This window comes from Pocillopora verrucosa, chromosome 10 (genome assembly GCF_036669915.1).
Source record: "Pocillopora verrucosa isolate sample1 chromosome 10, ASM3666991v2, whole genome shotgun sequence".
NCBI classification, from domain to species: Eukaryota; Metazoa; Cnidaria; class Anthozoa; order Scleractinia; family Pocilloporidae; genus Pocillopora; species Pocillopora verrucosa.
In genome coordinates this window covers 5,377,437-5,405,296 of record NC_089321.1, presented here as the reverse complement: position 1 = coordinate 5,405,296, position 27,860 = coordinate 5,377,437, and the positions used below count along the sequence as shown (strand labels likewise).

The 27,860-nt window shown below is 38.2% G+C and overlaps 4 protein-coding genes and 1 pseudogene across 4 annotated transcripts; 2 read left to right on the top strand and 3 right to left on the bottom strand.

The window, feature by feature from the left end:
* Positions 1-5,338: 5,338 nt before the first annotated feature.
* LOC131773375 (uncharacterized) lies at positions 5,339-9,821 on the bottom strand. Its single transcript, XM_059089357.2, has 3 exons — positions 9,521-9,821; positions 7,272-7,340; positions 5,339-6,709 (listed from the first exon to the last, which is right to left on the bottom strand). The coding sequence occupies exons 1-3, from the start codon at positions 9,731-9,733 to the stop codon at positions 6,662-6,664; spliced, it is 330 nt and encodes a 109-aa protein (XP_058945340.1). The 5' UTR covers positions 9,734-9,821; the 3' UTR covers positions 5,339-6,661.
* Positions 9,822-12,694: 2,873 nt separating this feature from the next.
* LOC131773365 (uncharacterized) lies at positions 12,695-14,669 on the top strand. Its single transcript, XM_059089346.2, has 3 exons — positions 12,695-13,176; positions 13,754-14,165; positions 14,199-14,669. Exons 1-3 carry the CDS (start codon positions 12,695-12,697, stop codon positions 14,667-14,669), a joined length of 1,365 nt encoding a protein of 454 aa, XP_058945329.2.
* A 384-nt stretch (positions 14,670-15,053) lies between these two features.
* LOC131773379 (uncharacterized) lies at positions 15,054-19,570 on the bottom strand (annotated as a pseudogene).
* Positions 19,571-19,646: 76 nt separating this feature from the next.
* Positions 19,647-25,137, top strand: LOC131773374 (homeobox protein Wariai). Its single transcript, XM_059089356.2, has 10 exons — positions 19,647-19,782; positions 19,926-20,004; positions 21,116-21,169; positions 21,263-21,333; positions 21,784-21,842; positions 22,172-22,224; positions 22,499-22,557; positions 22,947-23,009; positions 24,558-24,651; positions 24,834-25,137. The coding sequence occupies exons 1-10, from the start codon at positions 19,654-19,656 to the stop codon at positions 24,926-24,928; spliced, it is 756 nt and encodes a 251-aa protein (XP_058945339.2). The 5' UTR covers positions 19,647-19,653; the 3' UTR covers positions 24,929-25,137.
* Positions 24,835-27,546, bottom strand: LOC131773384 (kelch-like protein 12). Its single transcript, XM_059089367.2, has one exon. The coding sequence runs from the start codon at positions 27,544-27,546 to the stop codon at positions 25,696-25,698; it is 1,851 nt and encodes a 616-aa protein (XP_058945350.2). The 3' UTR covers positions 24,835-25,695.
* Positions 27,547-27,860: the final 314 nt, after the last annotated feature.

Here is a 27,860-nt window from a genome sequence, read left to right as displayed (position 1 = left end):
GCAGACCTGCGAGTGTTTAAGCTTACTGTTTACTTCGCTCTACGAGTAAAGAAGGAAATTTTTCGCCACTCTCTCAGCCATCATATGAAACTGGCTAAAACCAATCAGGACTTGCTGTTGGGTCACCTGCCTTAGGCAGCTGGGTTGTTTTTACTTAAAGTTCTCTCGCGATCTCATTTGCTCTTAAAGGTATTTTCCTTTCTTCTGATCGTCCGTTGCATGTGGTTGCTTAGTTTTGGTTTAACGACATTCAATCGATAAGCCCTCCATCTTCTCTTGTACAGGACTGACTTTTTGGTTTTATATATGTTTGTGACGATAATGCAACTCACCCTGGCTTCTTGAGCATATGAACACCCTTGGCAGCACAAGTGTAACAGGAAGTCGTTACAACACGAACCCTATGAATAAGATCCAAGTAAGTTTAAATGAACACATGGTGAGTAGTAGATTAGCGAAAACTTAATTTCAGCGTCACGTATTTTCCACAAACTAACAGCCTGGTTATGAGCGCTAGCCCGAGAGCCCGGGGGAAGGCGGAGGGGGAGATAAAATTTACCCGATCCTGTATACCGGCTCTGTAATATTCTTAAGATTCAAGTTCCCCCCCCCCCCTCTCCATTGCCAGTTAATTGGCAGTCAATTCTCTGTAGTACCCCCCTTAAAACCCTGTTGGTGACAACTGACCCCCCCCTCTGAAAGAGATGGGTGGGTGCCTTTTTTAAAAATGGGCAAGATATACATTACTTCTGCTCAATGTATAAAAGCTGCATTCAATGGAGGATCGAAATACCTTCGGCATGTTTCTTTGATATTTCAATCGACAAATTCCTTAAAAATTTGCTTTACAAATTCTCGATTTCCATTAAAAGAAATGCCTCTGCTTGAACGTTTTTTTCTCTTTTTCAGCATGGATGATTAAGCATACTCCTCACACTGTCAATTAACTAATCGCAAGTGGGTTATCATTTTCAAGATCATTCAATTTCACCTGCTGATTTAAGTTATAAAAACAAATTTCCTTAAGTATCGAGTTCCTAAGGGAAATTTTAGTCTGAGGTTCATTAACTTGGAAGATAACTGTTAAATCAACTTCCGACCCGCGACAAGACAAGAGACAACTTCACCTCACGCAAAGGGGTATTGAATACTGACTCCGTAATAAATTTGTACAATCTTCTATACAACACTGTAAATGTAATTGTCCTAAGACCTTATTTCCGTTTTCCATTTCCTCTTTTCTCGTCTTCTTCCACTATTTAAGCTTTCATTTACACAGTCACTTCTACAATCTATCCCACTGTTTTATAATCTCCATACTGACGCGCGCCCCTCACTGACATGAACAATAAGCGAAATATCATTAGCATTTGCTTGTTTCTGATTGATCCTTTCCTTCCCTAATTCGATTTATTTTCTTTTGCCAACGCTCCACTCGCTTTGCCGGACATGGTCTGAGAATTGTTCCGTTTCGATCGAAATTTAAGAGGTTTTGAGGATTAATTCGAATATTTTATAGATGTCTTGAATCCACGGCTCAGTGTTTCGTGATATATTCAAAGTTGTTTTAGACGTAGTTCATAAATTGACTAATGAATAAAATGTTTTGAAATACCGTTCGGAATTTGCCTCTTTTTTCTGCGTGCAAATCAAGGGTAGACAAAGTTTTCAAAACCTGATATTGTTCGTCGGCCAGAGTCAAAACGCGCCAAGGTAAGCGACATCGCCCTCCTGTAAAATGGCGAGCGTGAGGAAACGCACATTTTTTTTTATCATTGTGATCAAAGCCCAATGATTTACCTAAATTGGTACTTACGGTATCAAACCATTGGTTATGACAGGGTGAGCTTAATTTTTCTGTCGAGGTCGACGTGACTTCACATTAAAAGCGTTTTTAACGGAACAAACTAGTGAGCATCACTGCACGAACTGAGAAAGTAAAAACTTGTATTTATCTCCCTCGCGTTTCGTCTGACAACAGTTGACTTCATCACGGATTTTTTCAAGTAGGGTAAATAAGTTTACTCATATACAAATAGTAAATAAGTTGTCTCTTTGCTATTGAAGCCAGTGGATAGAATTCGCCAGGTGCGCCTACAGTGTTATACATGCGTGACATTTTCCGGACGTTACGTGTACGAGTACATGATCCGTTTGAGGGTCACAGATTTAGTGTAAATATTTCACCCCTCAACATCACGCAATGTCTCTAGTTTAAAGAGGTCTTAGAACGGTTCATTATATGGAGTTGCCTTCTGCGGGTAGAAGGCTACAAGCGAATTTCTCAGGCGTAATTGCCTTTGATTTCTTAATTGATGTTGTCGCAAACACAGTTTTTGGGAGTCACGAGACAAAAAAACTTATCAGGACCTAGTTTCATGTTCTATTGGAAATAAATAGCAAATGAAAACACATTTTCTTGAGAAATAAAGTCACAAATGACGGGGGTTCTCTGAAACAAATAGTGATAGAAAAGGATTTCAGTTCTGGTCAATATTGACTTTTCATGGCCTATTTCCAAATCTGAGGGAACGCGCTGAGGGAATAAAAAAACATAAATGTGTGATAGTGCAAGCAAGAGAATGAAAATAAAAATAAAGAAAAAGGAGAAAACATAGGAACCCGTGTTGCATCGTGCAGATATCTTTTGAACCAGACCTACACACCTAAGCCCGACACCACCCAGAGAAACTTGAAAGAGTCCTGTATATGAACCAGTTCGCACGTACACGCAGGAAAGGCCATGACAATCAGCGAAAATAATAGCAAATGCAGATGATATTTGCAGTCAAAAAAAGGAAAATAAGATAACAGAAGGATTAAGAACTTTCTAGAAGTGTCTTCTTGAAAAAAAAAAATGAACAATGTTTACTTCTCATGAAAGGTCACGCAGTAACCCTACAATTACTATTCCTATACGTGGAATTTCTTGATGGTGGAAAGTAGAAAAAACATTTTCCAGTCTTATTTTCTGGAAACATGGCGTAGTTAATGAATTTATGGGGCTATTGATATTTCCTAACAAATAAGGGGGGCAGAGTTTCCCGTCATTCGCGGTATGGAAAAGCTGAAGTTGTTACACTCGGAAACTTGTACGTCAACAAGCAGGCGACATGCGACTTTAAAATCTCCTCTCCTGTTACAGTTTCCTTATTGTAAACTGTGCGATAATGATAATAGACGATCAAAGTATAGGCTAATGAATTTTTTGTTCTGTACAAGAGTCCTATGTCTTGATTTTAGCAAATCTTCAAAGTAATAAACGACTGAAGAAAGAAACGCTATGATTTTCCCATTGATTTTTCGTCAACATGCATCTCTCTAAACGTGAAATTTTCCATTCCTACATAAAATCTCGAAAGTTTTTCACATTTTTCACCTTTCTTGATCAATCATCTTGTATAAAGAGCTAAAAAATGTAAATTTATTTTGTCAAGTGACCGCCTAGAGCAAGAATTGCGTGACAGGTGTAGTTGAGAGAAACTTGTCACAGTCGCAGATTTTAAAAGGTATCCAAGACAAAAATACGATAGTGCCCAAAGATTTTTTTGATGATTTTCAGAGATGAAATGATGAGTTATAAAGGGTAATTAAGATTAGTGTTGTAGCTTTCTGGCAACGGGAAATATTTGACCTCAAAGTTGTAAAATATTTGGATGAATCGAAAAGTCTAAAAACACAGTCGTATATTTGCCTATGTTGATTGACAAGCCTTCGATCAAACTGACTGATACTCGTGGCGGCCATTAACTAAGGATGTAAAAATATGTGTGCAAATCCTCAAAGTAACCAGTTAAATACCATCGCAGTGAGAGCTTCATACATTTTACCTATTTGAAGCGATTTCCTTGGTGATAACCAAGAAAAACCGGGGGATGGTCTATCTCCCCTCGGAAAAAACTAAAACAGAAACCAGTCTGTTTTTTTGAGTTTTGGGGTAGACCCTTTAAACTGACAAAGTTTCATTGAAATCGGTGAGATGGCATGTAGCACGAGTGCCCGGTGCTCTCGTGGACACGCTCTTAAAGACTTCTGACCGGGGCGATGTTGGGTAACAAAGGTGTGTTATGATTGTCGTTTTCTTTGTTGTTGTTTTGTTTGTTACTTTACCCTTCTTCGTCCATGTTAGGACTAGAGGAAGAACACCGCCTGAAATGGTCAGCCCCAGCGTTTTGTATAGAAAGGTTTTTCCCTTATTTCCTCGTTGAACATAAATCTTTGGGTTGCGAAAGTTGAAACTCGTTTGGAGCGTTCCAACAGATATGAGTCTCAATCAACGCATTGTTTTACAACACCATTTCACTTGGACGTTTTTTCAAAACACTTAGCCGAGGATTTTAGATAACACTTTTTGGAAAACAATTCAGCTTTACTGGTGAATTTGACAATTTATCCTGCAAGAAACATAAGTGGTAGTTGCCTGATAATATCGCAAGGATCTCGACGTCTGAAGATGAGATATTTTTTTTCAGTTTCCACTGACAGCTAAATGATTAGTTGTCCATAACTTTACTTCTTGTTGCTATTATTATTGTTTCTTCAAGAAGGACATTCAAGGTGCCCGTTCACAGGTCCAAGCATTTCTCTCCAAGTTAGAGATTTTGACATAAAAGGCTAAAACAGAGGGCTAATGTAGCAGACTTTTTAAGTAGCCTGTTGTGTCAAAATTTGTATTTGACCTGTTTTTGTTATGGAGCATGTTATTTGAAAGGAAAGTGTCTTTTAACGTTCTTCGACTGTATAAACGTGGCTCGTACCAGTTCTCTTGGAGGAAATTGCGATCTGAACAACAACTTTAGTTAAGTTTTTGGCGCATTAGTTTGTCATGACGAACTTTAGACAAATGTTGAAATTCTGTCATGAAATACTTTCAAACTGGACAGGTTTGCTACAAATAAAATAATGATTCTGTTTCTATTATCAGTTCCTCCCCTCATAGCTTCGGCTGGTTGGTGTAATTACTCACATTTCCGGGAAACATTTTTCATTTATGGCACAATTCTTCTTTGAATCCATTTTAGGCCCATATACTCCATGCAGGATAAATTTAAAAACGCAACACCGTGATAGGACTGGTTATTTTTCGTCCTCATTACCGAGGCAGGAGCCCTTGATTGCATCCGGCTTTGGGCTATCTTTTTTGATCATAGACACCAGTGTCCGATGCGAGATACTTGTGTTCAGTTTTAGACACTATTGTCCGATTTGGGATTTTAGATACCGATTGGATACAACCTAGTACTTTTCATAGAAAAACTGTACTCTCCAATCTGTCATACTTACAACTAAGCAGGATTTCCATCCCAAAATATTTAGACATAGAACTCAGACAATGCTCTCGAGTGAAATGATTAGTTTATTTGGGTAGTTTCACGCGACCTTATAAAAGTCGAAACCGTCGCAATGTAACGGCTTCCTGGTCAGAAAATTCTAGTTACAACAAAAATCAAGTGAAAAGAAAGTGAGCCGTGAAAGTCTGAACACGAGTAAACCCTTTAACTCCCATTAGTGATTAAGACAGAATTTCTCCTCACAATATCAATACAATATCAATACAATATCAATACAATATCAATACAATATCAATACAATATCAATACAATATCAATACAATATCAATACAATATCAAGAAGACAAGTGACGAGAATAAAGAAACATCAATCAGGGGACTCTTAGTTGATCCAATGCCAAATTCTCTGAACCAACTTTTTGAGGATTGTATGGTAGATAATAGGGAGAATTATTAATGAGATCTTGGGAGTGAATGGGTTAATAGACCCTCCTCAAAATGGCGACTGGAAACAAAGACCAATGATAAAAACTGCACTACGAGGTCAGTAAAAAAAAAACAACAACAAGAAAACAAAAACAGACAAAAGAAAAAAACAAACATAAAGAAAACTACTCCCTATGGAGTTATTTTAAAGAGATTTGTCAAAACAAATTGTTACCTTATCCAAGAAATCTTAATTATAATTCAAACGATATGAAAAAAACAAACAAGAACAAAACCATTCCCCATGGGATTACATTACGGAGATTTGTCAAAATAAATTTTTACTTTATCCAAGAAATTTTAATCCCAATTCAAACGATAAGAGACATGGAAGGAAAATGTCAAAAGATGTCCATACAGTGTAGTTGTCATGAATTTCCAGGCCCTTTTTCCCTTTATTTTTATTTTTTTTTTAATTTGACCTACTTGAAATATCCCCCTATCCTGACTTGGACAACGCCTTAAGGTTACATTTTTTTCAAATTGTCATTCGTCGAGAGAGCTTCATCTTAAATCGTTAAATTCAATTTCGGTCGCCTCTTTTGAAGAGGATCTATTTGAGTCAGATCTGGCATTTCAAGGTAATGAATCAGAAGCTTATCAGTTACACTATGTACTTGATATGTATGAACATGCCTAGGCGAATCCACAAGGCGAATCTGCCTATTCCTAAAGAAAAGACTAGGCGCTACAACAGCCTTGCATCCTGTGACTAATATAAACTCAGTGTTATATCATCATTTAATAACTATAAAACAAAAACACTCGCGGCGAACCATACAAAGTTCTGTAATACCCAGATAATAGAGAATCAAGTTCCCCTGAAACACTGATAGAAGTAGATAACACACAGTTTTAACACACAGCCAACAGAAGCCTTGGTTTTAGGACCTTGCTATGGAGCCACCAGCCGGCATACGGGATGCAATTTCCTAATGAAGTAAATGAAAAAGAGTTAAACTAAGGCAACTCGAACATCCTTGAATAACAGAGAAAAATTAATTTTTGCGCAAGATCAAATAGGCTCTCCACCCATCCACCCCTTCTTACTGCGTCTGTCGGTCACTAAAAGGAAATTAAGTTTAGAGCGTTCATTTTTTCCCTCCATTTTGTAAGGTATTCGACATTACCAGAGGATCAAGCTACGAGACGAACTCTTCTTTATGAACCTTACTTTTTAGTGACCCTACCTTCCTCCTACCTTCCATTATAAACGTGTGGCTTTACTTCGCTCTAAGAGTGAAATAGGAAATTTTTCGCCACTCTCTCAACCATTATTTGAAACTGGCTAAAACCAATCAGGACCTGCCGGGTAACCCGCCTGAGGCAGCTGGGTTGTTTTTACTTAAAGTTCTCTCGCGATCTCATTTGCTCTTAACGCTATTTTCCTTTCTTCCTATCGTCCGTTGCATGTGGTTGTTTAGTTTTGGTTTTACGACATTCAATCGAAAAGCGCTTCTTTTTATATTTGTTTGTGACTATAATGATACTCACCCTGGCTTCTTGAGCATATGAACACACTGGGCAGCACCAGTGAACCAGGCAGTCGTTAACAAACGTACCCTACGAATAAGATCCAACAAAGTTTAAATACACTTAGTGAGTAGAGTATTAACAACTTAATTTCAAAGTCACGTATTTCCCACGAATTAACGAGCGCTAGCAAGTCCCCCCCCCCTCCATTGGCAGTTAATTGGCAATCAATTCTCTGTAGTACCCCCCTTGATACCCTGTTGGTGACGACTGATTCCCCCTCTGTTTCCTCTTAAAACCACATGATCCCCGAAATCCCCCACCCTCCCCCCGCTAAGACAATAAATAGTCACTGGTCCCTTAGAATGCAGTGGTATTAGATCAGGAAATTCGCATGAAACAGATGGGTACCTTTTTAAAAATCGGCAAGATATACATTACTTCTGCTAAATGTATAAAAGTTGCATTTAATGGAGGATCGAAATACCTTTGAGATCTTTCTTTGAAATTTCAGTTGACAAATTCTATAAAATTTGCTTTACGAATTCTCAATTTCCATTGACAGAAATACCTCTGAACGAAGGTTTTTTTTCGCTTTTTCAGCATGAATGATTAAGCATACTCCTTACAATGTCAATGAACTAATCGCAAGTGGGTTATCATTTTCAACATCATTCAATTTCACCTGCTGATTTAAGTTATAAAAACAAATTTGCTTGAGTACCGGGTTCCTAAGTGAAATTTTAGTCTGGGGTTCATTAATTTGGAAGATAACTGTTAGATTAATTCCCGACCACCGACAAGACTTATTAAATATTCTAACAATGAAACGGTTCAAACTTCCCGTTTGCCAAAATACCGCGGAAACCTCACGCAATATCTTAACACAAACTTGGGTGACGACGATTCAGTACCGTATTTTGTATGACGCAAAATTATTCATGTTAGCAAGAGACACGATGAAATAAAACGAGGATGTTGCTGTTGGTAAATATTTCCTAGATGAATGTTTTTTTTTTATTTAGAGCAAACATAACAAATGTCTTTTTAAGCAAATAAAACTTTGAAATGTTTTAACAATGAGATTGACACCAAGTCTACAATGATCTTTCGCTCGCTCATTCTACAATGATCTTTCGCCCGTTCCTCATTTTATCGTTGTTTTACAAGATTTTACATCTTTATGGTGAGTATTTTTCTTTTGTGCGCCAAAATTGAGGGACAAAATTGAAAATTTAAATTTATCGCCTCAACAAAAACTTCATGAATGACTAATTTTCAATAGGAGGGGTGGGGGGGGGGGGAGATATAGCTTCACCTCACACAGAGGGGTATTGAATACTGACTCCGTAATAAATTTGAATAATCTTCTGTACAACACTGTAAATATAATTGTCCTAAGACCTTATTTCCGTTTTCCATTTCCTCTTTTCTCGTCTTCTTCCACTATTTAAGCTGTTATTTACCCAGTCACTTCTGTAATCTACCCCACTGTTTTATAATCTCCATACTGACGCGCGCCCCTTACCAACATAAATAATTAGAGAAATATCATTAGCATTTGTCTCGTTTCTGATTGATCCTTTCCTTCCCTAATCTAATATATTTTCTTTAGCCAATGCTCCACTCGCTTTGCCAGACATGGTCTGACAATTTTTCAGTTTTTAGAGGTTTTGAGGATAACTCGATTATTTTAGATGTCTTGAATCCACGGCTTAGTGTTTCGTGATATATTCAAAGTCGTTTTAGACGTAGCTTTGTTTTCATAAAGTGATAATTAATAATTGATTCAAGAACATTCACGCGAGTGAATTGCAATCATCTTTTGAAGTGTCCAGCGATCCTTTCACGCTCTATGCGCTATGTTTTCAAATTTTGTTTTTGTTAATTTTAAGCTTTCCACCATAAAATGAAAACCAAAGCTTGTTAAAAAAAGTTCGCACGAATATAATTCACAATAGTTCGTTAAATCGTTCGATGCCCTGAAAACTATCCAGGCTGTGTTCTTAAGTTTGCACACTTAGATCGAGTAAATTCTTCAAACTGATCATATAAATTACCAGCATAAAGACGGCAATGCTTGCAGAGAAATCACGTGTACATGTAGTACGCGATAGACCTCTCAAAGGGTCTATCTCTTCTTATTTCAGCAGTTCATTAAAAAAATTAAACCACTGCTCATTGTCAACACATGATTCTGACATGATGCTGTACCCTGAACTTTTCATTAGGTCACACACTTGATTAAGTCCAAAAAAAGGCCAACATACCGGAATCTGATACATCGCCCGGAGTTTTCCACGGTTTTGCGCCCCGCAGTATATTCCAATCGGCCCCATTAAGGAGCAGAAACCGTGGTAAAAGCAGCCTTCTCCAAGAGCTTCACCAACTTGCCCTGCAACGATGCATGGGCAGAAATACGCCTTGATGCAGATTCCAACATTTTCGAAACAGCCACAGAGACCACTCGACCAGTCGCTCATTCTTAAATTTTCCGATCACTGCTCAAAGGTTTCGTTTTCCTCCCCAAACGTGATGGTGTTGTGCTTCGAGGCAACAAGCGGTTACAGGTTGAATATTGTTTATAACTTGTGTTGCCCCGCGACAGTACAAACAATATTTCTCATTGGTTGGCCAAATGAACCAGACGACATGTTAATAAAACATGACGATGACGACCTCTGGCAGAACTTTGTCGTGTTGATTTTCAAAACTGTATGTGACCAATAAATAATCAAAAAAGATAAACAAAGTGTTGGCGTCCCTGAAACAAAAAATCGGTTACTATCGACAAGTGGATCATGAAATTTTTGTTGACTGACTCCAAGAACGTCCCAAGCTTTCCTTTTTTAATCATTGTCTTCATTGGGTCAGTTATCACTCTTCATGTTAATTTTTGAGGACCCTGTCTTCTGAGAAACTTTAAAATTCGAACAACAAAAATCAGATTTAATGAAATAAGCATGGAGAATCGAGGTTGCCTTTCTTATCTCCTAACGCGCTAAATCCGCATCGCTAATAAAAACTACTGTGAAGAAAGAAGTGTAAGCAAAAACTTCATAAATTGACAACTCAATATAACGAAGAAAAAAAAGATGAATACTGGGTGAGATAATATAAAACAATAACAGAAAAAAGGAAAAACTTATTCGTTTGCATATTAAAACGGACAGTATGTCGAAGGAGTACAGTTCTCCACTTCAAACTGTCCCGACCAATTTCCAATTACTTTGAGTGTTTTTATACCGCAGGAAATCGGCTTTCGCACTGAAGCGAAAGTAAGTGTCATGAAACCTAAACAAAAATAAGCACAAAGGCCGAACAGCGAAAAAAAGAAGAAAAACAGAGATCTATTGTCTTCCCAAGGCAGATGGAAATTAATGGCCCGAGTGTGGGAAAACGCTACTAACCTAGCTTTATTAATTTTCAGACAATCCGCTTGTTTGACTTCGTTTACTATCTTGATGTCAAATTTCTTACATTGATTTCATGTTCCAATGGTTTGCGACATACATTTTTACCATGCTGCCAATGGGATCCCCTACGTTTAAACACTTTGAGAATCCTTCAGCTTTTTGCCAATGGGGCCTTAAATTTCAAAGTTAATAACTAGTTTTCGCCATTGTTTCTTTTAACAAAGAATTGTAATCATGTTTAGGTAGGGGTTCTGAAATCTTGCCATAATGACATATTTTGTTTTGGCAGAATACGAGAATACATGTAATTTGAATAGGATTTTTGTTTTTTCTATCGGTCTATTTAAGACTGAAAAAAATCAGAAGTGTTTAGGGTTACCGAAAAATCTATTAATGAATAAAAAAAACAGCTTTTTAGCGCTGAAATTTAGTGCAACCAAATTAGCCAATCAAAACCGAGCCAAGTAATCCACGTGGTGAACGCGCGCATCTTAACTAGTTATGTTTGGCGAAGAACTTGGGCTTCGACAATTGACGTATCACTTTACTTTCCAGCAGATTCCGTTTTCACAATTTGTAGCAACGCTTAGTGCATCATTGTTAGTAAAGGGCATCAGCAAATAAAAGCATGTTCACGTTTACCTGAAGTCAGTAATTTCTTGGCGGATTATATTCAAATAGCTTTGGATCTGTACAGCGTAGTCTTAGGTTATGATTCGATAACGAAAATTTAAAGTGTACATACCATGTCGAGAGATGTTTTGCAAACTAAAAAGAGCTATCTATTTTTCTAAGAATTACTAATACTCTGCTTGTTATTCTGCCTTCTCGAAGTTTCCAGTAAAGACAATTTAACCACGTGTTATGGCTTTCAAAGACTTTATCTACAGCCAAATGTTCTATCTCATTTTAGACGTTTATCACTTCGTTATTGATAGAGTTGGTCTCATGTCTCTCAATCGAAGACAGAACTATTACATGGGACTCAAAGTTAAGAAAGGTCTTTCAAGCGATGCATATATGGAACTCTTTTTAGTGTCCGCTCAACTTCAGGGTGTCCTAATTACCGAACTCTGGCTTGTGCCAAACTCTCAGTCACCTTAAACGAGCCAAAAAAAGAGCGTTTGAACGGTTAGGGGAGTTAGGGTGGAGAGCTCGGGTTGCGCAGCCGTTTCCCTGACAACCGCAACCGCTGTTTCTCGTTCGATATGATAAAATAAAATATAAACTTGTTTTCACTAAGTTGTTTTTTGGTACGCGCGACAAAACATATTACACCATTAAATTTTAAATTATTTGAAATAACCAATGAGCGCGCTCCTAAAAAAGGAACAATTAAAATGAAACAAAGTAATTTCGCGCGCAAGGGCGTTAATGCTAACTGAGTATTTTCAAGGTTTTTTGATCAATTCCATAAATGCAGAAAAGGTCGCAACAGCCTCGGAAACGTTTCCACTCAATACAGAGTATTCGCTTCAAGGAGGGGTATGCAATGCAGGTCCCATGATGTCTCCTTGTTTTGATCGTCACTGAAATGTCAAGACAGCTACGAATCTACCAACAGGTCGGGTATAAACCGACACAAACTGGGTACGAATCGTCTGAATTTGGGTACCAATCGACAAGGTACGAAACTTCCGTGGGAGCCGAACGACCGAATGGATACCGATCTCATTGTAGTGTGCACTTCACACTGACCACAATGAAATTACCTTGACTCACTCTTTGTTTTTTCCTTTATCCCACTCGCATATTGTATGACCGGTCCCTGCAATAAGTTTTCCCGTTATTTTTGAGGCGATTCTGAAGACTGATTGGTCCACGAGACATTAGTGCAGTCGTCCCTAGCCCGTAAGTGGGAAACGTGCGCGTAATTTATGACGTATTGTCATTAATACTTTATTACAAATTAGAACTTTATGACATGGACAGTAATTAACAATTATCCTCAATCAAGGTGATTCTTTGCTTCAGAATTAATGTTTTCCCACGGGATAGAAAGATATATTAACTGAACAGGCATTGGTTATGCTAAGTTTGCTGGGAAAATGGATTTACGCACAAGACGAAAACGCCGAAAATTCTCCACAAAAATGCTTCTTTGCCGAGGCAGAGGAAGGAGAGTGGTTGCTTGTCGACGTCGAACTGACTGAAGAGGAAGTGCTGATTTTGAAAGACTACGTCGTTATAAATGAGCAAAATGTGGCTTCAGTTATCACGCAAAAGAAAAATTGTGGCATGCGGCCGCCGGGTGGCCCGGTCAATCAAGGAAACGTCGAGAAATCTCAGAAATACTTTCATGGAAAAATGATGTCTCGCCTAGTTCCGAGAAAGATGATGGAACCTTACAAGATTATGCGACCTTTAAAATGGAGCAAGCCCTTGGATGAAAAGTGCAGCGCTTATAAATTTAAAAAGATGAATTCTTGGTTAGAAATTTTGTCTTCCAACGTGCCGCGGACCTTGGGAACAGTGGAAAGTATTCGTGCTGTACGTGTGAATGCAAAAAGGTAACAATAATGAAAAATATGGCAGTTCACGGCTATCGATGCATTTGCCCAAAACGAAACCGGTTATAACTCTCAGTAAGATTATTGAATTAAACAAAAAAAGCTTCAGATAAAGTTTGTTGGAACTGTACGATTCACTGGTCTATAGTTAAAAAGGCACGTGCAATACAATGCGCGCAGCTGAGTATTCATCATCTGATTTGACATTTGAGCGTTCAGCTGGTTTTAAATTGTCCAAAAAGTGTCCGCGAGAGAACGTGAAACATTTAATTATTCAGCTAAACAGCCTCGTGTTTGATGTCTCTCGAGATTCACAACCCACTTGAAAATTTGGTGCTTAATCCAAAGGCAATGTCTTTTGGATGAAAACCTATAACCTATCTGCTAGTGTGTTAAAACTTTTGGGAGGGTGGGTCAGATTTTCTTCTGTCCCGCCACGCTCGTGAAACGATGTGAAAACATCTTTTCTTTTGAGTAGGAGGCAGTTTCCAAGACTTCTTGCAAAAGTAGTCAAAGAAGTTACCTATATAATGAGCGTTACTTGTAAAAATTTGAAAGGAGTATCATTTCTCTGCAGCCTTAAGTCACCAGACACGCTTGGAATGCAGATGGAAAACCCTGAGCCGGTGCTTGAACCAGTCAAACTACAGCCCAAACAAGCGCTCATCGAGAACCTGAGCACAGCTATCGTAAAATTCGAGCCATCGCCCATGAATAAATTGCTGTGGGACTTACAGGACATCAAACGCGAACGGAGCTTTGACTTTCTGGCGAAAGTAAGAAGCGACTCGTGCGAGGTACCACTGCGCACGACTGTAACCCAGGGTAATGTGTGCGACAGACTATCGATCAGAAAGAGACGTAAGTTTAACCCAGTCATTAGCACCTCTGATTTGCTTGCGGTTAGTCAAGTTGATTCTGCGCATGCGCACACTCCTAAGCCTCTGCTTGCAATAGAGTGGCAGCCAGAACGATCAAACCACGAGTCAGTCATGCAAGAATCAGTCGAGAATCACCACGAGTCAGTCATACAAGAAAGTGATCGTTCCGAAGACGATGAAGGCAACGACAAGTGGTTTATGAGACCCGCGTTACCTATGTTCAGCGATCTCTGTGAAAAGACCTCTCACCTCTCCGCAAAATTGGGGCACCAAATACCCAGGGCCGCAATATTCCTATGGGCGCAGATCCTGCAGCTGCTGTCCTGCAGCAAAAGGCTCCTCTCTCTGAAAAGTGTCGTGGAACAGGTTCGTCCCAACGCCATCATTCGTGAGCCTCCTCAGAGCCGCTTCTCGAGGAGTGTCTCTTGCAAGGATTACTGTGAAGAGAGGGTACGCGCTTCAGTGGAAAAAAGGACCAAGCGACACGACACTAAGAAAAACTTGAAGCGCACTCACAGGGCTTTGACACAGAAGTACCTCAATGACAACAACCGAAAAAGGGCCATGGACTCTAGAAGGTTCCAAGGGGCTTGTGGGAGAAGAGGGTGTTAACTCCTCGATCTCAAAATCACTGCAAATACAAAATGAATCGTCTGTCCCTCTCACGATTCTTCCAGAAACTGCTCAACTTTTTAAAGTTAACGCTCATTCCATCTCTTGTTAATGGCATCAAACTTTGACGACATACAATGCCACCTCACTGCCCTTAGTAATGTGCGTGAGTCAATGGTATCTAAGTGTCTTGCCTTCTCCACACTGTAACCAAACTAAAACTAATCAAAAAGTATCTTCGAACAGTCTCAAAAGGTCAAAATTTCCTGCAGCAGACATATCTCCTCCCATGTGCAAATTATCAACCTGACCAGCGATATTTCTTACCCCAAACTCAATTAAAATAACATAAAAAAATAATAAAGCAAAATTAAACCACAAGACGAGTGTTATTTCTCAGATTTTCTACTTCGAATATTTTGGATCTCGAAAAAAGGCCTGCATACAATTCTTCACACTATGTCCACTGTCCAGGAAAACTTTGACTATAAACGAACTGTTAAGGTAAATCTAGCTAGCGAGAAGATTCGGCATCACGAGCGGCGAAGACTCCCCGAAGTCATTTGTCGAAAGCCTTTCGCACGCTCACTTTGCTCGCCAACTCGAAACTCGCGGGCTTCACTACTTGTGTCGCGGCACAAATGAGAATGGGGGAAATCAATTTCTTCCCAGCCACGAAAAACAGTCAAGAATTGAAAGGACTTTTTGTGATGTTGCTTTTAGACACAGTGAAAGAGAAAAATATCTGCATGCTCGCTAGTCTCTCGCGCAACCATTGTTTGGTTAGTCACGCAACATAATGAATGTTTCTGTTTCGAATGTTTCTGTAGTTATTGTTTCTCATACTGGCGTTTAGTCTTCCCATTTGATACTTTAAACTCCAATCACGTTTTACTTTCATTTTCCTACTCTTGCTTCAACTGCAGCAGTCTCTCTTCCTCTTCCTGGAGAAGTTGGAGTTGAATTGTGAGGCTATGAATTTTTTCATCCACCAGTGAGCTGTGAGTCCTAGTGGTCAGTTTTTGATACGCCCAGTCGTACCAACCCTACATATAAACGAAAAAGGAAATGAGAGAGCAATTTGGGGCAGAAAAGAAAAAAATCAAGTAATAAAAATATAAAAATAAGTAAATAATAAAGTTTTTCTCTTGTCTATCAATCCTTTCACCCCTAAGAGTGACTACAATGTTATGAGAATAGATCAAATGATCACCAACTAAGGAAGCTCTTGCTTGGTAAACAAATTCTCCTCATCATGAAGAATTTGCACACTGATGTTAGGGTGTAAAGGTGTGTGATAGCCTGTGAGACAGATGTGACTATTATTAGTTTGCATTTTCAGAGAAGCAGCAGCGAGTGCAAGGAGAGCTTAATGGATGACAGGACACACTTGATAGGGAGAAGCACTGTCTTATCTTAGCCCTTTTGCTCTTCTCAAGTTTGCCCCTACTTGCCTAGGAAGTACCAAAAAATTACACTTGCCCTCAGGCTAACATTATAATCTTGTACAAATACAGAGACAGAGTTACTTCATGCTCCTTGGAGACCAGGATGAGCCGTGGTTGGGTGGGCCAGAGGGCTTGAATACGACTTTACATTTACATCTGTGTGTGGCTGATACATGGACATACAGCAAATAAATTATACATAAACAAGAAACTTACTATTTCACAAGCTTTAGCATTAGCCACCAGTTCAGGATAATGATATTTGATTCTTTCCTCTAAAATCCATTGCTGGCACTTGTAAACTGACCATTGCCCTAACACCAAACAAAGTTGGATCATCTTAGAACACAAGCCAAATAAAAATTCTCACATGTCTACTAAGTGCAGACTATTTTGGAGATCATGTTGACAATAAAACCAAAGCAGAAGTTTAGTTGTGAACTCTATTGGGTAAGTCCATGAAAAAAATTTCCCTGGCTTACTCTTTAGATCCTCATTAAATTTCACAATTACACCCTAAATCAAAATGAAGGGATTAAATTTAGCTTTAAACTAAAAGATGTTTGTACCAGTTTCTCATGTGATTTACCAAGAGATTAAAAAACCATGTCAGTGATTTATTTGTTGACTGACACAATTTAAAATGGCTGGAAACAATACACTTGGAGAAGCGTGTCAAAGCTGGTTATGTGGTACTACATGCTTACCAACTACTCCCAACACTAAACCTTGTAAAGCTGTACTGATTGCCACACTAAAGCCTCTTCCTGTTGGGTGAAACACAATTATAAAACCTTGAAGACTTGAATTGATCAACCTTTAAATTATCCTTGTGATATAATTACTTTAATATCACAAGTGATGAACCTCAGCCATTGTCACCCTCCTGGGATTTCACAAAGACTCTGAGTGCCTCTCTCCACTCAGGGATAAAATGGGTACCAGAGAGCTGAAAACATGTTAGGTGTATCTTGCAATGGGCTGAGTAGTATCACATTCAGCAGTAATAGCAATACAACCATACTCTGAACGTTCAGAAGATTTGAGGATCTGTACATGTGTTTTTAGTTAGTCATTCAGCTGAAACCAAGATAACGTAGGTCATTCCAAAATTACCCCTTTTTTTTAGAAGAGTGAATAATGCATGTAAAAGTACCTAAGGTAAAAGAAAGCAATAAACCACTGATTCCACCACTAATGGCACTGGCTTGAGTACCAGTCATTGCTTCTTTTCTTGTTGTCATGTTGGGTTTCCCCTGAAGTTCATCCAGCATTCTTCTCCATTTATAAGCCTTTGACGACACTAGAAGATTCTCCCGCAAAACTATTATGATAGAAAAATGAAGAAAAAGAGAGGAGAGAGAAAAGAAGATTTAGACCTCAATCTACAACAGTTCTACAAGAAAGCTTGTAAAGGCTTACTGGGGGTATTTGATCAAACTTAATGTCAACCAGCATGATTATGCCTTGCCAAGATTTGTTTACAGAGTACGTTTAAAAATGAAGCTTGAGGGGTGCAGAGAGAAAGACTGAAAATAGCTCCTGACACAACTGTGCTTTTGCCTTTTCCCCACTAATGTATACCCCTGACATGTGCAACTCTCCAGAAGAGTAATATCACTCTTTTGCTCTTGTGTTTACATACTGACCAAGTGGGATAAGAACAATGCTCAACATTATGATAGCAGCTTCCAAAAAGGTGAGTTTCATAGATGTGGGTAGCAGCTTCCAGTTACTATGCACAGAGCTGCTGGGAATTGATATATCAATTTTATCATATTTAGACATTTTTTTTTTATCTTCCTTTACCATAAATGTTGGTATCACATTAAAATTCATATTACATCAAATATTGACTCACCATAAAATGCACCAGAAATAACAAAGACACTAGAGCCAGAGGAAAGAGCACAAAGGATTGGCGGCTGCTTCTTGACGACCCAAATATATAACCAATACTTGCACCAGTCATACCTCACAAAAAGAAATACACTGTATGTCAAGAGAAAACAATTCATACTGTAAAGCAGCAGAGATCATTGTTATCTTTCTCAACAAGTTGCTAAAAGGATACTGTACTCACTTGACCCTCTTACTTCCATGAGTGACCAAGACAGAATTTCTCTTTACAATATCAATACAATATTAAGTAGAAATGTGATGAGAATAAAGAAATTGAGGGATGACTAGTTGATCCAAAACCAAATTCTCCAAACTAACATCATATAAATCGTATAACAAACAGTAAGGGGAATTTCTAATGAATCTTGGGAGTAAAACAGCGAAGGTTCCATAGGATACTACAAAAAGAGGTACTGTAATTAATAAGTTTCAGAAACCACATGATTTTTATCTCTACAATTTAAACAAAATACATTAAAATATGACAATGTTCCCTTTGAAATACTGAATCTCTCACAGGATGAGTGTCAGTTTTAACTCATTTTATTTTCTTGTAATTTACTTCTTAAATCTTTGTTTCATTATTGCATCATTTCTACAAGGTAGTTTTAATTAGGCATCTAACTCCCACAAGTGACCAAGACAGAATTTCTCCCTACAATATTCATACAATATCAACCAGATAAGTGATGAGAATAAAGAACTAATTTCAATTAGGGAATTACAAGTTGATCTAAAACCAAATTCTCCAAACTAACATCACAGGAACCGTATTGCAGAAAGTAAGGAGAATTATTGATGAGATCTTGGGAGTTAAAGGGTTAAGCATTTGCCATCTATTAAATAACACCACAAGCAGTAAAGGTTCAATTCCCTTTGTGTTTAAAATAAATGTCTAACAGCATTGAAAATAATAATAATAATAATAATAATAATAGTAATAATAAAATGATAATAATGATAACAATAAGAATTATTCTAATGATTGTGACAATAATGAAAATAATGATTATAATCTAAAATGATTAAAAGAGCAAGACATCTCCCCTTGTGATGGAAGAGTCATAACGTGTGATTAAAATAACCTATTACTATTTTTCAAAATGAGCTCAAATTGAGCCGCTTAAAATACAACCACTACGAAAAGAAATCCTTCAAACTTAAACTGCGTAGCTAAGATTTTATCACGACTTACCAGTCAGGGCAGCATAGCCCACTAATCTTTTAGCTCGTTCTGAGTCACGACGTGCCGTGTTGACTAGAAGACCTCCTCCAGTTCCAGCGATAACTGGTGAAGAAGGATGAAACTGTAATCAAAACTGATCGCGAAAATGAGGATGCCGTGATCTCAGAGAAAGGTTGAGATTTTGTAAAATCCAGGACAAAGCAGTTTTCTCCTTACCTGCCAAAGCTAAATTCCTGGCGAATTGCCCTAATGGTTGGCCGTTAAAAGTCCTCACCATCGTATAATTATCTTCATCTAAGCACAAGCTAAAATATCAAGCTAAAACTTATTCAGTATTATGTAGAGGTATTTCGCCGCCATCTTGTTCCAATGCGCCCTCGCAACAGTGCACAGCGGACCATTATTCTGTTTATAAAATTCCCACTGTTTTATACCCAAAGACGAAAATATGGCGGCAGTTTCGGATGGAAATGGAAAGTCGTTAGAAGAAGTTGATTATGATTTGCAAAGACATCTGACAGGAGTGAACACACGTACGCCTGACCTTTCTACTCTAGCACAAAAGGGAGATGAAAAAGTAAGGATAAGGCGCTCATAGTTTTATTTTCGTCGGTGAAACAGCTTATATCTGTGTGTGATTAGATCTTTGATGTGCAGAATTTTCTTATGAATGAACTTAAATCTACTTGTTTTTTTTTTATCCTTTTACTTTTGTAAAAGCTTGTCGAACAGTTTATGACTGAAGATGTTCAAATCGGTGGAGGAGCAAATGAAAAACTTCAAAGTCAGCTATATATTGGTAAATATGCATTTTTGTGGCTAGCCTACATGTATTTCCGAATTCTTGCGCACTGCCAGTCCTCTTTAGTAAGCGCTGTCCCACAGAGAATTGGATGATAAATAGGTAGCGGTAATTAGTTTTCTGATAAAATCGATGACTTGATTAGTAAATTTTATTGTTCATTATTCTTTACATCTTCATATCCGTGAGTAATGAATTTGTTTATCTTTACTGCCAAGGCCCAAAAATTTCATTAGCCCTCTAACTCCTACAAGTGACCAAAACAAAATTTCTCCTTAAAATATCAGGCAGACAAGTGATGATAATGAAGAAAAACATCAACTATGTGATTATTGCATGTAGTTAATGCAATACCAAATTCTCTAAATGGACAAAGAATTGTATGCAGACAGTAGGGGGAATTGCACAAATGGACTGAAGCAGTTAATTGGAGCTTGGAATGTTGATTTGTGTGATTGGAGAAAAGTTTGAGAACCTAGAATAAAGCCAATAAAAAATTCAACTCAGTTGTAACACCAGCATGGTCCATCCTGAATACAATGAATATAAGTGTAGATCCATGTGCAGGCTGATGTTTTCAGTGAAAGGCAAACACACTCGCTACCAAGTCAACCTGGATAAGTGGCAAGGCCTAGATTATACTTACTCATACAGGCTTAAACTGGGCAATTATTTGAACTGATATAGACAATCTTAACAGTTTTTATAGAATGTAATTAAATAACAGGTATCTTGCCTAACTCTGTTTCATTTCCTCTAAGTAAAGTGTAGTTGGCTGATGTACATGTAAGCAATAAAAATAAAATTTGACATACATGTGAAAATTCTTAAAACACAAGCCTCTGATCCTACCTTGCAGTTCCTCCCTCTTTTACAATAACTCCTCCTCATGTGTTGAGGTCAGTTGAAACATCATGAAGTGGTATTGAAATGTTCCTGTCTCAGTGTTGTACTCCATGTTTAAAACTTGTAACAACAGTGTGCCTCAACTTATAGTTTGTAATTATAAGATTTAATAAAAACTCTCTTTTTTGCATAAAAAATCCTCTTTTCCGTTCCCTCTTCTCTTTTTATATTAATTTTATTGACATTACTCTCTTGTTTCCAGCATGTTTCTGGGGCTTTTATGATGTAGTGAAAACTCTCCTTGATAAGGGAGCTGGTAAGTAATTACTAAGTATAATAACAAAATTTATGTTTCTGTAGCTAATCATTATCACCTGAAGAGTCTTTAATTAAAATGGACATGTTTCAGATGTTAATGCACAGAACAGGGACACATTATGGACCCCACTACATGCTGCAACATTCCAAGAGCATGGAAAGGTATGCATTACCCTATGTATAGTATTGTGCTACACTTGTCACTTAAGCAGCATTAGGTCCAGTAGCAGAGAGTTATGAAGCAACTGCTGTAAACCTTATGTAAAACTTAGGGCAAGTGTGAACCCTTTAACCCTCAAGAGTGACTAGCATCTAATTTCTCCTTACAATATCACCCCCTTGAATCACATGTCAAGGTCATGAGATTAAAGGAAATGATCACCAACTGTAGAAGCTCTTGATTGTTAAACAAATTCTCCTTGTCAGCTCCTTAGGAAATGTAGAGAGAACAGTATGGAAAATATGCACACTGATGTTAGGGTGTTAATGGTGAAAGAGTACCTATCTACATTTACATGTACCTATCCTCCTTGCCATTCACTGATATTTTGTGATGGCACATGTACATAAAACAATTGTTCCAATGTCTAATTTTGAATGAAAAAATTTCAGATTGTGATGCTACTTTTGGAGAGGAATGCGCAACCTGAACTCCCAGATGGTGAAGGAAGGTACAATCATGGTTCTCTAATCAATACCTAGTCAGCCTATTAGTGGGCTGTTAAAATGTCTGCAGCATTTCACTTTGTTACTATGAGCCTTTGACCAATTGTGAACTTGAAACTGATTCACACTTCTAAACCTGTTAAAATTAAATGGTTTATTGTGCATTCAATTCTACTCAAAACTACAGGAAATGGCATGTTTTCTTTTTCTTTCCTTCTTTCACACATCTAATTCACACATCTAAACCTGTTAAAATTAAATGGTTTATTATGCATTCAATTTTACCCAAAACTACAGGAAATGGCATGTTTTATTTTTCTTTCCTTCTTTTTAGGAGTGCAAAAGACTTTGCTTCAGCTTCAGATAAAGTTTGGCCACATTTTGCAGGTACAGTACACTAAGTAAACTCTCAAGAACACACACTGTTTTGTTTAAAACATAGTTGTTGCTATTCAATATTCATCTTCCTTTTGTTCTTACTTCCCCTCCCCCAAGCATCATGCACCTGTACATCAATTCACTCCCTCCCCACCCTCACTACCAGCTTACCAGGCACTGGGAAGACTTTTAGGGGCCATGTCAAAATGATGAAAATATATTTACTTGTCAAACATTATCTAGATTGGAAATTGCAACTTCATTCTCTTTTTCGTATGTTTAGCTCTCAACTGCCCTCGAACATCAAAACAGGAACTGATAGAGAAAGGAATCATAAAGAAGGTGAGGGAGGCAGAATTCATGAAAGGAGATGGTCCTCTATTTGCATTTGGTTTTAAATGATGCTTTATCAATTCAAGAGATAGTTGTACTGTATGTTATGTGTTTGCTCTATTCTTTCAATTATGGTGGATTCCTGAACAGAATGGTGGCTCATACCCACACATTAAGGTCATAATACTGCTTGAAATTGTTAGTTAAACAATCATGCCAGGCACAGAGGAAACAGAGAATCAGAATTATAGAATGAAAAAGAGCTTGTCTGAAAGTACAGTAAGAATTGTTGTAAATTTGAGCTTGGTCACTGAACAGAGAAATATGGTAACTCACAAACTTGGTATGTGTGGGACAAGGTTATCTTACACAATCACAATCACTTTTTTTTTATTTAGTTAGAGGAAAGTTCCAGAGGAGGTTCATCAGGAAGGCCTGGATCAGGCCCAAAAGCGAGAATGGTGAAGTGAAATAAACACATGATTTGTCTTGTTTGCTGTAGATAATAACAGTTTTTGTCATTGTGAATTGAAAATGAGGCACTGAATTGGCTTAGAGAAACCAATCGTCTTATCCAAAATTTTGGCTCAGTTTTAAAGGGACCTTCAGCCCTTTGACTCTTAGAAGTGATTAATATCTAACTTCTCCTTTAAATATCCATACAATTTCCAGCAAACAGGTGACGAGAATACTCAAACTTATCAGATAGAGGTTGTTATCTCGATCTAACACCAAATTCTCGTAACAAATTTACAAGGAAATGTTTGTTAACTCGATGGGAGAATTAATAATCAGATCTTGGGAGTTAAAGGGTTAGTCCCCTTTTCAGCTGTCATTTGCTGTTCGGCTCTCTGTGCATGAAAATGGCCAAACGAAAACTGGAAAACCTTACCTAAACACAATTGAGTAACGTCGTTGGCGCGTCATTGAATATAATTATCGTACATACAGTTTAGGTACGTGAACAAAATAACAGTGACAGTCTTGGCTGTGAACAATGCTGGGGCTCTCTGTAATGTGAATGTCACTACGGAAATATACAAGTTTGTAAAAGCTTGTTGAATACTAAGTCCATAGAGAAAGATGTTTTTTCGTTTTTTCACGAGCGTGGGACCAAGAAGAACTTCTGAGGCCCCATGAGGAATCGAACCTCAGACCTTCGTAATCCGCGCTCTGATGCTCTACCACTGAGCCACAGAGACTCTATGGTGATCAAGGCCCATTTCGAAGTTTAAATATGACACGCGTCTTGCATACAGCTAGGATCAGCAATGTCGTTAGCGTCATGTTTTGTAAATAGAATAAGAAAGATGGTAAGTTTTGAGCTCGTTATTGTCATGTTTTGGAAATAGCAGGGCGTGAAATTGCGCCTAATACAGGCGCCAATGCGACTAAATTTTTCACTTTGGCGACCAAATCCTGAAAGTTAGTCGCCAAATTGGCGACTACAACGTTTCATCATAACCTTACAAAGAGATATAGTGAATTAAATAAATTTGCAAAGATAAATCCGCGGCAAACTTCCTCGTTTAGTTTGTTTCCAAAACGTAGCACATGCATCTCGATCGATAACTAGACGCCATCTTGGATTTAGATGAGCCTGAACGTTGTATATCATCCATCCTACTGTCCACTTTGTAGCACGTTAAAGATCTTTTCTCTAACTTAATTTTGGAGGGCCTATCTAGAACGCTGACAGCGCAAAGAAAGATTTTGTTTGTCTTTGAAAATGGCGACCAACTTTTTTTGAATTGGCTACCACTTTGAAGAATTTAGAAGCCAAGTGGCTATCAGAAAAAAAGTTAATTTCACGCCCTGAATCGAATAAGAAAGTTGTTAAGTTTTGCGTAAGTTTTTTCTCAAAACTTGCCATATTTCTTATTCTGTTTCAAAACTAAGTTCATGTTTGTATAACCCCTCATGACTCAGTTTTATATTTATTTTCGAGCCGATTCCTTTACCTTTTGCTTGTACGGACTATTGATCAAAAAATATTCTCCATTTTTTAGGCTGCGTTTTCTCGACCAGGGTCAGCATATGTATTGCAATCAAATCCCTTTGCGAAGAAACATGTGAATCAACAAAGCTCTGATTTTCCTCTTGGTAAGACAATGTTCTAATTGTAACTATATGACGTTGTAGCCTATGTTGGGATGAAACTTGCAGTCAGTTTAATGGAATGTCTAATGCAGTTTTCCTGTAAAGGTTCTGAGTGTGCTTCAAAACTCTAAGAGAGTCTGAACTTTCTTCATCTTGAAAGTCTTACGTTATCTCTTTGTTGACAGGCGGTCCCGTTGATGGCGATATCTTGGCAGAAACGAACAAGCCAGGTCAAGTTGAACATGACAACAAGCCAGCATTTTCTGTTTGGCGAACGTGAATTACTTTTAGTACTTTTAATTCCATTTTTCCCGATGTTGTTGTAAAGTTTTAGGGTGAAATTTACTCCAATGAATCGTTACTGACTGGCGGTAACCCTTGAAAGTTATCCTTCCGACAGAAGTTGTGTATGTCCAAAAAATGGTTATGCATACTGCAATATTGAATTTTTTATAACTTTGAGAATTGTTGCCATTAATTATTTGTACAACGTAAAAGAGCATAAAAATTGTGTTTCATGAAATCATACGTTTCTCGTTTTCTGTCGTTCAAATTGCTTTCTGCACCTCCACCAGTAATTTTGTTTTATGATCTCTACGGATAAAAACAATCGTACTTTTCTTTTTTCTTCATGTCGGCGCATTAACTAACTACAGGAGAGGTCTTACCTCGTCATGGGAGAGAATTAAAATGATTCTCCCATGTAGAGATTATTCCAAAGGTAAACGCTATTGAACAGTGAGGTATTACTTTTTTAGACACATACATCTCACACGATCAGTTCTTTTGAGAGGAGAGATTAAATAGAGGCTCAGGGTTTGTCTTTGTGAGCAAGGTTCGCTTCTTAGAACGAGATATGCACACAACTGCGAAAATGGAGAATTTGACAAAATTGTGGGAAGGTTCGAGAAAGGAGGAGCTTCCAGACTATTTTAAATATATGCACAATTCCTCCACCCCAGGCAGAATACCTCTACCGAATGAAACTTGTTTAGTGGTCTTCTCTTTATGGAGGATACGTTTATGGTAATTTAAGCTTGCATAGGTCTACATAATCAGACACTTGCATTTGTCAAAAGTGGTCGTGGAAGATTCGCTTGCAAGGCGTTGTCCCGGCTGAAAAATACTCGTAGCGCAAGTGTGAAGGGAATAATGAGTTGTGGGTCCAACTGAGTAACCTCTCTTTACTGGTATTTTATGATCTGTTTGCTCTTGCCATTCATCTTTGTCAGGGTCGTAGCAGTGAATTTTAATTCCCAGGTAACTCATGCTCTTAAAATAATCGTCCAAGACACAAATCTTCTCATCAACGCACAGCATACTGCCATGCCGGGACCGTGGTATTCTCATGTTTGCAACGAAATGCCATTCGTCCGTTGCCTCGCTGTAGACCTCACACGTCCTTTTGAACGTAAAGTTCTCCAAGTCGTAGCTGCCATTGTCGGTGATGTAAACTTTCCCGTGCAGAGCAGCCCCATAAGGGCAGTGTCTTGGCTCCAACATGTCAGCTGCCTTACTCCACGAGTTCCTGGCGAAATCGAATCTGTCCACATCAGTCAGAATCTTGTTAGCTCCTCGAATGTAACCGCCTATAAGGTAAACAAACTTTTCACTGGCAACGAAGCAAATTCCATCTCTCGAACCCAAATCAAATGAAGATGTCTCTTGCCATAGGTTTGTTTCGGGTCTGTACCTCATTACAGAAGAAAGATGACTCTTTCCGCAACGCGGAGGGTGTTGAATCTCTTCGTGTTCGGTGCTCTCTAATGCGCGAGATGAACGCAGAGAAATGCAACCGAGACACGATATTCTGTCATCGATCATCAAGGCGAAAATTTCATCCTTACTGCTAATATAAACTTGCCGCATACTTTTCTTTTCGTTGTACGGCAGCGTTGTCCAGCGGTGAGAGAACGTATCGTACCGCAGTAGCTTATGGTATACTTGATTAACAAAATAGAGCTGGCCACGGGAAGAGAATATGATGGAACATGGTGGTTTGCTTTCTCCTAATCTAGACCATTTATCCTGTCTCGGGAAATAGCTGAAGATTCTTTTATCTACGCAGACTGTCATAAGAGGAGTTTCTAGTGACTTTCTAGGCCATTCTGAGGGTCTATGTGATTTCTTTGATTTCTTGATAGCATCTTTAACGAGTCGCAAACATTTTCTGTTGTCTCTTACGAGATTACTTGTCGCAATGACTTTCCGGAGGTAGGTAACTGATACGTAAGCGAGTCTGACGTGACGAAATAACTCGTAAAAATACTGTTTTCGCTCTTTTCTGTTTCGCATAATCCATCTTAGAATGACTTTAAAAACGTCCTCTTCGGCTTGTATATTCGTCTCGTCACTTGAAATCCACATTTCCACTTCTTTGCTCGACATGTTAGAGAAGTCTTCCGTGGTTGCGATAGTGCTAAAATTTCGAAGAATGAATCTCTTTGTGTCGACAAGAAGTTCTTCGCATCGATATTTCTCTGCAAAATGATAAGTCGAAATACAATTTGACGTTTCCAGATTCTGAGCCAAGAACTCCCCGGCGATATTTTTTAACTGCTTGATTAGAAAGTAATCAGCCATTGAGATGAGGTCCCGAGCATCCTGTTCATTATGTATCTGAACAGTGCCGGAGTAAATAAAACTCAGTATTTTACCCCAAATTTGCTCTGTCAACATTTCTAGTCGAATTTTTCGCTCCTTGCGTTCTCTCATTTCGCTGCCGCGAAGCTTCTCGAAGAAAGGACTTGCCTCTGAGAGAACATGTCCATGCGTATCAAATTCTTTGCCATCCTTAACCACTACAGTAACATCACATGGACGACGAAACTGCTTTTGAGGATTTTGGAGGTCTGTTCCTCTGCTGAAAAAACTACCAGTTTGTAACGGAGTTGCCATTTCGATCCAAATTGAGTTTTAAGAGTCCTTTTTAAATCTGAAAAGTGCTTCATGTAAAAAAAATGCGGTCAAGTGACATAGGATTTTGTTCTCATGTTTGTGTTGTCGAAAACCAACCTGTTATGCAAATAATATATTGTGACTGCATACTACGAAATTATCAAAAGCAAGCTAGGTTTGAACTGATGAATAATTAAACAAAAGTGTTTTCGTATTTCATCTATTCTTTAGTGTCCCATTTGTCCACGTTTAACAAGGTAACGCGCACTACAGTTTGAAATGAGTATGAAAATGGAAGAGGTCTTAAATTCCTG

What these genes read in the sequence shown, in the direction of transcription:
- LOC131773384 (XM_059089367.2), bottom strand. Translation starts at nt 27,546, where the DNA reads ATGGCAACTCCGTTACAAACTGGTAGTTTTTTCAGCAGAGGAACAGAC.
- LOC131773374 (XM_059089356.2), top strand. Translation starts at nt 19,654, where the DNA reads ATGGCGGCAGTTTCGGATGGAAATGGAAAGTCGTTAGAAGAAGTTGAT. An exon ending in TCTCCTTGATAAGGGAGCTG is followed by an intron (nt 21,170 to 21,262) that starts GTAAGTAATTAC and finishes GACATGTTTCAG; the next exon opens with ATGTTAATGCACAGAACAGG. An exon ending in AGAAAGGAATCATAAAGAAG is followed by an intron (nt 22,558 to 22,946) that starts GTGAGGGAGGCA and finishes TTTTTTATTTAG; the next exon opens with TTAGAGGAAAGTTCCAGAGG.
- LOC131773365 (XM_059089346.2), top strand. Translation starts at nt 12,695, where the DNA reads ATGCTAAGTTTGCTGGGAAAATGGATTTACGCACAAGACGAAAACGCC. An exon ending in GTACGTGTGAATGCAAAAAG is followed by an intron (nt 13,177 to 13,753) that starts GTAACAATAATG and finishes ATTTCTCTGCAG; the next exon opens with CCTTAAGTCACCAGACACGC. An exon ending in AACGATCAAACCACGAGTCA is followed by an intron (nt 14,166 to 14,198) that starts GTCATGCAAGAA and finishes AATCACCACGAG; the next exon opens with TCAGTCATACAAGAAAGTGA.
- LOC131773375 (XM_059089357.2), bottom strand. Translation starts at nt 9,733, where the DNA reads ATGAGCGACTGGTCGAGTGGTCTCTGTGGCTGTTTCGAAAATGTTGGA. An exon ending in GGGCGATGTATCAGATTCCG is followed by an intron (nt 7,341 to 9,520) that starts GTATGTTGGCCT and finishes TCTTATTCGTAG; the next exon opens with GGTACGTTTGTTAACGACTG. An exon ending in CATATGCTCAAGAAGCCAGG is followed by an intron (nt 6,710 to 7,271) that starts GTGAGTATCATT and finishes TTACTTCATTAG; the next exon opens with GAAATTGCATCCCGTATGCC.